This window comes from Myxine glutinosa, chromosome 3 (genome assembly GCF_964187855.1).
Source record: "Myxine glutinosa chromosome 3, kmMyxGlut1.1, whole genome shotgun sequence".
NCBI lineage: Eukaryota > Metazoa > Chordata > Myxini > Myxiniformes > Myxinidae > Myxine > Myxine glutinosa.
The window spans coordinates 181,654,417-181,667,187 of NC_136263.1; the positions used below are offsets into that span (position 1 = coordinate 181,654,417).

The window sequence follows — 12,771 nt, forward strand, 5'->3', positions numbered from 1 at the left end:
GCAAAACTTCATCCGATAAAGATGAAATTTCTTGAGCATCATCGAGGGATAAATTGGTGGAGGAAAAAAAAAAACCCTCTTATTGTTAAATATATACTGATTTCTAATTTGTGACCCATCGATCCCCCCCCCCCCCCCCCACCCCCCCACCCACCCCCTACCCCCAACACCGCCACATGAGAGGGAAGTGTGCAGTTGACGATGCTGTACAGTACTGTAGTTGGTTCCCTAACTGCAAACACCTCTCATCCCTCACGACTTAGTCGCCGAAGTTGCTATCGTGATCTTGTAATTGCCCTTAATCATGGCCTCTAAGTGTAGGGTGAGTGGAGGAGGTGAGTATGCTGGAATGAAGCAGAAAAATGAAGAGTTTAGTGAAAAAGTGAATATGTTAGACAGGCTATCTAAGGGTATGTGAGTGTCCGCAGTGGGCATGAATCATCCTGACTTCACCACCACCACCATTCATTCATTCATTCATTCATTCATTATTCATTTATCCATATGTACATCCATTCATTCAAACATCATTCTTTCAAACATCATAAATAAAAGCACACTGTTCTGTACACTACTGTAATTTATTTATTTTAATAATTGTTCTTAACCTTTACCATTTCCTCCTATGTTCAGTCTGACACAGGAATTGAAATGTCCCCCTTTTCCTCCATTAAACCACGGTATCCGTATTTACGAATTCTGCCTTTGAAGAATTTTTTTCCATGAACACAACCCTTATAAATAGGGAGGGTTTACTATATCATTGTTGTTGTTGTTTTTTTGGTTTTTTTCCTGCTTGGAGTATCTCTGCAAACCCTGTAAGGTTCTAATCAGAGTTGAAATTTCATCTTCTCTTTAGTGAAATGCCTCAGCTCTTACCCATAACGCCCTCTGTGAAGAATCGTTACAAACAGAAGCGGGCCATGCTTACCAAAGAGTCCAGAAGGTAAGAAATGGATTGATCAATGTTTGGATAATGGTTCTCATTCCAACTTTTGATATTTCCTTTGCTTGTGTATTCTTTGTCAAAACCTACACACTAGATTCCCAGTTTTTGCTTTATCCTTGCATATCAGCAATCATTGCTGCCTCACCATCGCTTGATTTATTAGTCCCCGATCAGTTTCACCATAGGGGACTATAGGTTTCTTGTTACTTGGCAAAAAAATTATTTGACAAGTATGTTGATCACTCCACTGTGTGCGTGCGTGCTTGTCTGTCCGCTCATTTGTACTTGTCTACAGGTCACAATTTTAAACCGATCTTCAAAAAACTTCACCAAATAGTGGAGTTGGTGGTCTGACAGAATCCTATTTATTTTTTAAGGTCAACATAGGCCAAAGGTCAACCACTTTTCTTCAGATTTCTAAAAGCCGCAATTTTCATTCGACTTGAAATTTGAATAGGATTTACATATCAGCTAACTGAATTCCACCACCAACTATTTTGGAGATCAACATAGGTCAAAAGGTCAACAACCTTTACAAATTTCAAAAATCCTCAATTTTCATCCCATTGACTTTAGATTTGAATAGGGTTTTCATATCAGCTAACTGAATTCAACCACCAACTAATTTTCAGATCAACATCGGCCAAAAGGTTAACATAAACCGAATTTCTAAAATTGTCAATTTTAATCCGATTAACTTAAAAATTTGAAGGCGATTTGCATATCAGGTCACAGAATTCAACCACCAATTTATTTGTGAGGTCAAATGGATGGTCTCCTGAGTGATATTCTACTTTGTTCTCTTTTTCCAAGTGTCACAATTTTTCATCTGTCTGTCGGTGTCTGTCCCACCTGTGGTTTTCCAGAATTTCTACCCACACCATTTTACATGTTCAATTGAAACGTGGTACATGGCTTTATTATGATAAGTTACAGAACAAGTTTGAGTTTCTGGGCATTTTGCCAATTTTCCATGGAAATGTGACTTTTTTTTTCTTTTCTTCTTTTTTTCTTTTTTTCTTTTTTTAAATATTTATATATATATATATATGTATATATATATATATATTAGAATCTAATTTTAGATCTCCAACCTAATGAGTGCACGTAGTGATGTCACCGCCACGTATGTACTCCTTGCCTGCAAAACTTCGGAGGAGCCATCTAGCAGTACGTAATTTTTTTAGATCTTATTTCAGATACAATCATAAGTGCCTGCAAAAACTCAGTTACCGACCTGGTTTCGCCCTGTTGGTGCTGCATCAGGTCAACGCAGCGAGTCATGCATGCACTTATGAATCTGAAAAACCTTTCGGTTTTTATACCGGTCATTATGCGAATCCATACTATCAGTGGTGAACCGCCATTAAGGTATCCTATTCAACTATCGCTGTACCTTAATGGGAGCGATAAGCACCGCCTGCCACACAGTACATTATCTCTGGTATCCACTCATTATATGGTGTCGCCTAGATGCGGTCGGGAGTACACAACATGCATTTTAAGGCCATGTTCCCTGCTAGAGCGGGGGTTAGCCTTGCGGTCCCCATGACAATCTTCTCCATTTTGCCCTATTTTCTGCATCTCTCCTTGTTAACCCCCTTGCCCGCATTTCTTCTTCCACCATCTTTAGCCAAGTCTTTCTCGGTCTTCCCCGTCCTCTACTTCCTTCTACATTAACTTCCATCACTCTTCTCAACCAGTCACTTTCATCCTTCCTCAATACATGACCAAACCATCTCAACCTGTTCCTCTTCACAGCATCAATCACAGGCAATATTCCCATCATCTTTCGCAATTCATCATTTGTCTTCCTCTCTCTCAACGATACTCCACACATCCATCGAACCATTCGCATTTCCACCCTTTCCAACCTTCGTTGCTGCTCTACGTTCATTACCCATGTCTCCCTCCCATAAATCATAACACCTCGCACACATGCAGCATACACCTTTCCCTTCAGCTTCAACGACACTCCCCTAATCATCAGCACGCCACTCAATTCCCGAAACTTCTTCCATGCACATCTCACTCGAGCAACCGTTGCCGAGTCTGATCCACCTTCTCCATTCAGCATGTCTCCGAGGTAGCAAAATGTTTTCACACCTTCCAGCTTCACGCCGTCTCCAAGATCCAACTCAACATTTCCTCCATCTGCAGCTCCCTCTGTGCACACCTTACATTTGAATGTAGCTGCCACACTGGTTAATGACCCTCTCAGACCACTACATTTTTGATGAACCCATTCAGCGCACATTGTACACTGAATGGAGTTCACTCCGACACCCTTCCTCCACACAGCACAGGGCCACTTCCCAGTTTTTTCCACCTCACCACATGCTTTACCACTTGCCATCACCTTCGTCTTTCCGATATTCACCTTCAGACCTTTTGTCTCCATACATTCCTTCCACGTGTTCATCTTTTCCTTCAGTCCATCCATACTTTCCGCAATCAACACCAGATCATCTGCATACAACAACTCCCACGGTAAACCCTCCTTTACGTTCTGAGCCAGCACCTCCATCACAGCTACAAATAGTAGTGGACTTAGTACCGACCCCTGATGCACTCCCACCTTCACCTCAAACTCACCACTGTTCCCGTCCTTCGTCCTTACAGCTGTGCGCGCTCTTTTGTACATTGCCATCACTACTCTGATCAACCATTCCTCCACTCCTAACTTCCTCAATGCCCATGTCAATACTTTGCATGGAACCCGATCGAATGCTTTCTCCAGATCAACAAACCCAAGAAACAACTTCTTCCTCTTCTCCATGTACTTCTCCTGCAACTGCCTCACAATGAAAAGCGCATCTGTCGTTCCTCTTCCTGGCATGAATCCAAACTGCATTTCGTCAATCTTCACTTTCTTCCTTATCCTCCTCTCCAACACCCTTTCCAATACCTTCATTCCATGCTCCAATAACTTTATCGCTCGGTACGAGCCACACTCCAGAAGGTCACCTTTCCCCTTGTATAGAGGGACGAGGGTACTCAGTTCCCAATCCACTGGAATGCGGCCTTCTTTCACCACCAGATTACAGATCTCTGTCATTCTCTTCACACCCCCAACTTCCTGCTGCCTTCAACATATCTCCCACAACTCCCGTCGGCCCTCCCGCTTTTCTACCCTTCATTGCTTTTATCGCTTCAACTTCCTTCTCAGTTATCTTCTCTGCCGGTCCTAAAACTGGGTTACTCTCTATGTTGCCATCCCATTCATTCTCTGTATTCAACAGCATTTCCATATATCTTTTCCATCTTCCTTTAATTCCATCTGGGTCGACAACGATTTGTCCCACTTCATCCTTCAAGCAACTCACCACCATCACATCACACCTCTCTTTCGCTATCTGCTTTGCAATCCTGAATACTGCTTTCTGACCCTCTTCCGAATCCAAGCGTTCTCCGAACATTTTCCTACATGCCTCCTGCGCCTTTGCTACCTCTTTCTTTGCAGCCTTCCTGGCTGCCTTATAACTTTCATGCTCTGCTGTGTCTGCTCCCATACCCTTCGCCTTCTGCCACTCCTTGAACTTCTTCCTCTTCTCGTCAATCCTCTTTCCAACTTCATCATCCCACCACCATGTTTCCGAATGCCTCGGTGGTCCTTTTGTCCATCCACATACCTCACCAACGGCTCCCAACAGAGTAGCTTTCATTGACATCCAACCACTTTCAAGCTCAACCACATCATCCTCGACCCTACTCAGCCTCTCTTTTAATGCCTCCCTTACTGTCACCTCTTTCCACCTCCACACCTTCATTCTCGGTTGGTACTTCACCTGCCGAGCTCTCCTCGCACCTTTCACCCTTACGTCGCAGACAACCAAGTGGTGCTGTGAAACAGCCTCCTCCCCCGGGATCACCTTTGTGTCCCGGAGGTGCCCCCTATCTCGCCTACGCACCATCAGGTAGTCAACGGTCGTCGTCGACCCACCTGACGTGTATGTAACAAGCTTATTATCCTCTTTCTGGAACTGAGTATTACAAATCAACAAATCAGCTCCATCAGCAAACTCCAAAATCCTTTCACCTTCTCCATTTCTCACACCATATCCGTAACCCCCATGAACTCTGTCAAAACCATCCATACTCCTTCCCACATGTCCATTTAGGTCTCCTCCAACCACAACTTCCTCATCTTTCACGTTTTCCATCAGCTTCTCTATCGCACACCAGAACTTGTGCTTCTCTTCATCGCTTCGACCAACCTGCGGAGCATATCCCGAGATGACGTTCACCAAGAGCTTTCCAATCATCATTTTCACCATCATCAACCTATCACTCACTCTAGTCACACTCACCACACTGTCTACAAACTCCTCAGAAAACAGGACACCAACACCATTCACGCCCTCCAGGCACCCTTGCCACACAAACTTGTATTTCTGTCCCTGCCTACCCTTCACCATTCTCACACCACTTCCCTTCCATCTCGTCTCTTGCACACAACATATGTCCACTCTTCTTCTGACCAATACTTCCACCACTTCTCCTGATCTCCCTGTCATTGTCCCCACATTCCATGTCCCAAACCTCAGAAACCGATCTCCACTTCGGGCTGCACCCTGCCCATATGTACTTGTGATTGTCATGGTTCTCTTTTGAGGCAATGTTTTTATGGCCGGATGCCCTTCCTGACGCCAACCCTCTTAGTCATCTCTTACGACACGCAGGGATACGGTGTACCTATTCTGACCAGGGTACACACTGGGAAACGTTTAAAACATGTAAATTCGGGGGGGGGGGGGGGGGGGCGTCAGCATCACGGCTGCGGTTTAAACATATTCCAACAATATCCAAACAGAACGATGAAAAAACAATCCGGGAAAAGTCTCCAAGCGAGAACGTGGATTTGAGAAAGAAGGAGCAGAGGCGGAAGAAAACGAGATACAGGGGGCGGGGCACAAGCCGAGACGAGGAGGAGAGCGAACAAGCGCGTGTCCGGGAGGAGAGAAAGAATCAATATAGAATAATTTGTCTCAGGAGGTGAGGTGAGGGGGAGAAAACAAAATAAAAGAAACAAGCAATACAGCGAAGGAAATAACCCAAACCGACAAAACACTGACGGGGGGAGGGAAGCCCCAAGTCACCAGGCCGCGCACGAGGTACGACTCAGAAAACGATTAACTACACACAAGTTTGCACGAACCACAAACCAACACCAACTAGAAACACACAATAACACGTACACAGCAAAATAACCAGTGGAAATTTGACAAAGACAAGAATGGGAAAACACTCAAACTTCGATGCCGTGGAGAGCTCGAAGCACGCCTCACTCGCCCGAGGAACCGGAAGATGCGAATCCATACCATCAGTGGTGAACCGCCATTAAGGTATCCTATTCAACTATCGCTGTACCTTAATGGGAGCGATAAGCACCGCCTGCCACACAGTACATTATCTCTGGTATCCACTCATTATATGGTGTCGCCTAGATGCGGTCGGGAGTAACCAATTATAATCTAATTTTAGTTCTCCAACCTAATGAGCGCACATAGTGATGTCACCGCCGCGTACGTACGCCTTGCCTGCCAAACTCCGGAGGAGCCATCTCGCAGTACGTAATTTTTTTAGATCTTATTTCAGATAGTCATAAGTGCCTGCAAAAAATCAGTTACCAACCTGGTTTCGCCCTGTTGATACCTTAATGGCTTAATGAATGGGATATCTTAATGTTTGAAGCACATGTGAATGAAACAAAAGTCAGATGGAAAGCTCCATTTTGCTTATCATTCATTCCTTGCTTGAACTTTGTGTCTGCAGGAGTTCTCGAGTTGTGCGGAAGAGCTTGGCCCGCCATCCGCTCTTTCAATTGCAGAGTCAGTCCCCGTTTAATGATTTCAGAAGAGTGACCAGAGCTTGTGCGATGAAGAACACACATGCCCCCTTGGCTCCTGTTTCTACAGAGAATGACATTATGGATGTGGTACGCTCTTCAAAGGTTAACCCAGGAATGCCGATTATAAAAAGATTGTTGAGAAATTGCGAACATTTGACATTTGTGATTTACGTATTTATTTTATTTTTCTGATTTTATTTAATTGAATTTTCTTGAAACTCTATTTAACCAGCTACAGCATTTGTTAGTCTGTCCCCCGCACAGCGGGAAACGAGGATTTGCAATAGTCTGTGTGTCTCGTAACTTTTGATTCTCTCGAAAGAGCGCGTCCACAAATGGATGGATCTGTTGTTTTTCTTGCTTTACGGCACATTTTCACAATTCAAGCAGCACTCGCGCAACGATTACTATCTCGTCATGAAGGAGAGTAATTATGTGAATTTAGCTTTTCTTTAAATGTTTTTTGCCAATTGAACTATATTGACCCGGAATGGGATCTATTGCATTAATAATCTATATATAATGAAGCAAGTCTGTATTGTTACATTTGTGGGGGTAGATGAAATACCTTAGTCGATATGGAATCGTTAGCATGCTCTGAGTGTCGCGAAGAGGAGGAGGAGGAAGAAGAAGAATAATAATAATAAGAAGCCATCTCGATGTATCTAAGTAGAGTCGAATGTCCGGTTAAGTGTTTAGGTGTCTCCACACGGAGGAGTAGAGTTGTGCTATCTAGGCAGGGTCTGTAAGGTTAAATCCCCTGTGTGTAAATGCCTCTTGTAATTTTTCCTAATGTTCTTATAAAACCCAGCCGGCCCTGCAAATGACCCCATTCGCTCACCACACCGCCAGCTTCGACAAACCCGGCACATTTGCCGATCGGTACGTAAATCCTGCCTCACGACCTTCGACATCATCCGAACATTCCCGAACAGCGACTAGACTCCTCTTCCCCCCCCCCCCCCCCCCCCCGAAGACTCGTAACTAGGAGGTCACGACCCCGGCCTTTGCAATTTGTGGAGGCGCAATGGATGATTGTCCAATCATCGAGCACTACTCGGAGTGTGACGTCAGCGTGGAACATTCGAGAGCTGAAGGTAAAACAAAGACTCGTCTCGCCATTTTCTGCGGAGAAGGAGGGGGTCACGAGCGAAACAAATAGGGATCCTGCCTGCTTGCCTCACGCTGCCGGCTGGCTATGGGAGCAACTCCACGCCATTTTGTGCGTTTCCTGTGCGGTGGTTTGGAGGTGACGAATGACCAAGAAACCTTACCAGCCATTTGGGGACGCAAAGCTGAGTGGCAGCCGATTGCCAAAGCATTATTTATTTGTTTATTTTTGACTTTCTTTTCCCCTTGTTTGTATACGAGTCTGAATGGAGACGTCTCGACTAGGAATTTTAGTTTTTACCTCACCTTTTGTTGTTATTTGCATGTATTTTCATGAAATCATTATTTGTCGAATCGTACTTTTCTTGTATTGTGGATTTTGCTGTCCCGTCTTTGTGTTTGTGGGTTCGGAAAACCCCTGCGTGTGTTCCCGATTTAGATGAGGCTCGGGCCTTCCTGTGCGTGCCAAAAACGATCCCACCAAGGTTCAGAGTGCGAATCGAGTTTAAACTCGTTTCGGTCATTCGTCCTCTTGGGGGTCTTAACCCCAGGACACGACATTATGCATGTCTGCTCTATACCCATTGGTTGGGCAGCTGGTTTGACTCCACCCACAATTTTAACCTGAAAAATATATATCATACGTCCACCAATAGGTTAAGCCCTAGACTTCTCCGGAAGGGTCATATTCACAATCGCCTTGCCTTCCCTATCGGTTTTCCGTTTTGTGTAAAAAAACCTAAGCGACTGTTAAAAGGATCATTAAATATTGAAAGGTTGAAGCCCATGGGTGTTGAGGGCCACAGTATATAGACCTCAGGCCTGAGGCTTCAAAACTCTGGTGTCAGCCGATGGCTGAATGTAATTGGAATTATCCGAGCTATATAACCACGATGCCTTATATATACATGGGCAGTATACATGTTTTTGCTTCCTCTATGTAACCCTGGTTATTGGTAGGAGCTATTGAGGCAGCAGTCTTTTGCCTATGCACCGCCTAAATAAAGAAATGTGTCAGAAGAATGTGTTGCACGCTTGGAACAAGATCACCTGTCGGGCTGATACTCTGCGAGCCATTGTAATCAACTCTCGGTTGAAAACGTTTACAGAAAACTGAGGTAATGTATTTTTTTTCTTTCTTTCTTTTCAGGCTGACAATGATTGGATGGATGTGTGCGTCGAAGAGAATGTCAACGAGAGACTGAAGGAAAAAGGCAGACACTTACCCATCTCAAAATTCAACAGGCTGAAAATCTCCACCCAACTTTCCCCTAATGCACACCGCAAGACCCAAAGCAAGGCCGTCCGGCAAATTGAAAATGAAGTGCCTGCTTCTGCCAGTATGGAAACTATTATCCCAATTTTATTCTCGTCTTGTTTGATTTATTTAGCAATTGCTTTGTCTTCCAATAATCCGATCTTTACCTTGAACTGCTCTATTTGATTTTTATTTCACTACCCACTGTTCTTGCATCTCGTCTCGCTCATCATTTTCTTTCCATTTGAACAAAGAGCTCTTTCTTACTGTCGCATTCACTCACGTTTTTGTTTGCCACATTTTCATTCCAATAGTTAAAAATATCCCATACATTCGTTTTCTTTGTTGTTTTTTTTTGTTTGTTTTATTCCACGTTTCACTAATGTTTTCCTTTTCTTTCTTTTTTCCCCTTAAATTTTTTTATTTATTTATAACTATTGTGACAGATCTTCTCTGTTTATGCATCCCATACCGCATCTGTTTGCTAATGGCCACATTAAAAGAATTATACGCCGCAAGTCTGGTAGTAGAGCTGTCTCACTCGCACATCTTGCCATTGCAACGAAGCACGAGACCGTTAAAAAAAAAAAAACCCACCTTTAGAGGCCATTTTTCCCCGCAAAGCGGGGGTTGGCCTTTTTCGGGCACCGTGGTTGTTTTTTTTTTTTGGTCCCCTTTTTGAAGCAATGTTTTACGGCCAGGTGCCCTTCCTGCCGCCAACCCTGTTTGTCGCTTTTTATGACAAACAGGGAATTACCAGTGAACTGGTACTCAAATTTGCCGACCTCGGAAGAATGACATGCTGAGTCAACCCCCCTGGCGTTAATTCAGCGATCGACCGGGATTCGAACCCAGGATCCTCGGATCCTAAGCTGGCACCCTAGCCGCTAAGCCAACACCAGGCTAGATTGCGAGCAACCAACACGTTAGACGAAACAAAACACAAGACTTTTAGATTAGACAAATGCAGCTCCTGAGCTTGGGGGAAGAGCACTCTCTGTGTACCAGTGACATCACAACAATGGTGCCACCTTTCTCACCGCACTGTGGGGCATTTCCTTAGGCTTAGGAGGAATTTCCTCCTCCCCATGGATGCCAACATTTGGGGATTGTCCGTGCTCTGGTCCTTTTCAAATGCTAAACGTCGAGCATGGAAGCAGAACGTACCATTAAAAGATAACATCTTTGGTATGACTCGGCCGGGGTTTGGACTGCAAACCTCCCAGACTCTGGGCGGGCACTTTAACCATTACACCACCGAGTCCACTTCTCTTAATCTTCTTCTTTAGCTTGTTTTGTTGCTGTAACAGCAGAATTTAAATAACTAGGGCATGCCCGTACTATATATATATCTAAAATTATATCCCCCCCCTCTATTTACATGAAATGGTTTGGTCCAAAGCAAACGGCTTGCGAGTGGTGACAATCCCCCCCCCTCTATTTACATGAAATGGTTTGGTCCAAAGCGAACGGCTTCCGGAGTTTGGTAAAGAAATCGCCATCGCGTGCACAAACGCGCAGGAAAGCGAATGAATCGCAAATTCGTTTTTATTAGTTTTATTATTAGTTTTAAAACATAGTTTAACGCCAACATAGTTTGCAAACGTGAAATAAATGAATACGCTCTCAAATGTGCCATCCGAGGCAGAGTGTGTCCGCCACGTTCGGCACACGCGATAGTTCGCTGCTCTCTGATTGGTTGAATCGTTTTTTGGACATAGCTCGGTAAGTAATTGTCCGATTAATATGAAACCTTGAAAAGGCACATCCTCGGGTCCCCAGCAATATACCTGGCAAGTTAAAAGTATATCGGACCCGTGGTTGTCGAGAAACAGCGGTCACAGACAAACGTACAGACAGAGATTACTGGAATTATAGATAGATGGAAAAAAAATTTGTCTCCCTTCTTTGGTCCCAAGATAGTGGAAAGGCTGATGCGATTGCGAGCAACCAAGAAGAAACTGGTCAGAACAAGATGCTCACAAGGTCGGTCATTACGAGTTGGGCATTGCGTGGCCATGGCCTTTAACACTCGCCATATTGTTGGTGTTCTTTGACCATATGTAGCACTTAAACAAATCATATAATGTACTGATATTTGTTTTATTTTGCAGACATTGTTACGAAGCACAAGGATCTTCTCAAAAGGTAAGTACACAGATACTTGCATAAAACAGAATCTCCTGCTTTGGAGATTTATTGTTGTGCTTTCATGTAATAACAAATGATGATCGGTTTTGGTTGTTTGCTTTTTGTTGTTACCCTCGCCAAAAGAGAAGGTATTACTTTTGGCTGTTTTTGTCCGGACAGAATTTGCTCACATAGGCCACAAACACCACCTAGTGGTAGCAAATTTTGTGTTTTTGTTTTTGTTTTTTTTCCTCCCCTTCTTCAACTGAGTACCTCTATAAAGAATGTCCAAATAGAATGCAAGTACGTCTATAAAATACGTGCTATAAAACAACACAAAACAAGTTGGGGCGAGGGTATGCCATCTTTGCTCGTTTTGTGTTCCACTGGAATATTTGGCGTGACCGTGCCGAGGATTTTGTCCAGCGGTGGACTGACAATGGCTATTGTAGTCCATGAATCTTTGGGAGTTTGTTTATTTACTTGTTTGTTTATTTTTGTGCATTTGTGTTCAAATGATGTTCATCCTTGCTGCTCGGTTCGTCTGATAGAAAATCGGCCACAGCAATTCGGCCCGCTCTGCTTGCAAGGCCACAGAAAAGATGCCGCTGAAAAATTCTGCCATTTTTTTGCGCAGCAGCTCTGCAACCACTATCAGGAAAATGGCTGTTGGTGCACCAGGGAGACAGAAACAAATGAATGGTTTGTACTTGGTGGGGGGGACAATGAAAGGATTTCATATGATAAACCTGAATGGCGGTCCAAAAAAAGTACGTTTTCTCTTTATTCTATGACAAATTCTCAAGTCTTCTCGTGGGAACCTCGTTTCAGATGCAGAAAATTGCCAATCGTGCAGTGAAGAAGAGTTTGGTTCTAACAGGTATTAAATAAATAATTGTTCTTTGTTGCATTTATTTAATCTTTTTTTTTCCTGAGGGAAAAGAGTGTAAGAATCGCAACCCAATGTTACCAACTGCTTTTGTTGTAGAACTCGTACGCAGAGAGAAAGAACCCCGATTGATGGTCACGGTCCTCAGCACTCCAAAGCATTCCCACCGCAGAAGACCACAACAAATCTTCTGGACAGTAGCAAAGTAAATCTTAATGTTTTCTGGTTTGTTTTTAAACCCATGGAGCTTTTCACTATAGCATTTATCACAATGGTCAAATGACTGATTTAATTGATTATTTGCCTGGTGTTTACAATTCCTTCTTTGCTTTGCATCTGCAGGCCAACCTTAAGACCCCTCATAAGAACCTTGCTTCGCCATTGCAAAGAACGCCCTCTTCGGTCTCTGCCATGGCCAGCAGAGCAGCCGTGCCACGTAGGCTTAACAAGGTCTCTTCTAAGACTTATCTAAATGCTTTGAATGAAGCTCTGTGTGGGTCTTTAGTACACAGGATGCTTGTGGCTAAGCAGTTAACATCATTGAGCCATGGATGATACCACCTGCATTTGCTGTAGAGCTGACA

General features: G+C 43.8%; 1 protein-coding gene across 2 annotated transcripts in view; it reads left to right on the plus strand.

The window, feature by feature from the left end:
• Positions 1-12,771, plus strand: part of LOC137423009 (uncharacterized) — a 43,008-nt gene that overhangs the window by 8,160 nt on the left and 22,077 nt on the right. For both annotated transcript variants that reach the window (XM_068109758.2, XM_068109757.2), the window contains exons 3-11: positions 860-946; positions 6,725-6,887; positions 9,061-9,250; positions 11,088-11,154; positions 11,283-11,316; positions 11,850-12,000; positions 12,130-12,178; positions 12,287-12,392; positions 12,530-12,637. In XM_068109758.2, coding sequence (XP_067965859.2) covers positions 860-946; positions 6,725-6,887; positions 9,061-9,250; positions 11,088-11,154; positions 11,283-11,316; positions 11,850-12,000; positions 12,130-12,178; positions 12,287-12,392; positions 12,530-12,637 — 955 coding nt within the window. The remainder of the gene's footprint in view (positions 1-859; positions 947-6,724; positions 6,888-9,060; positions 9,251-11,087; positions 11,155-11,282; positions 11,317-11,849; positions 12,001-12,129; positions 12,179-12,286; positions 12,393-12,529; positions 12,638-12,771) is intronic.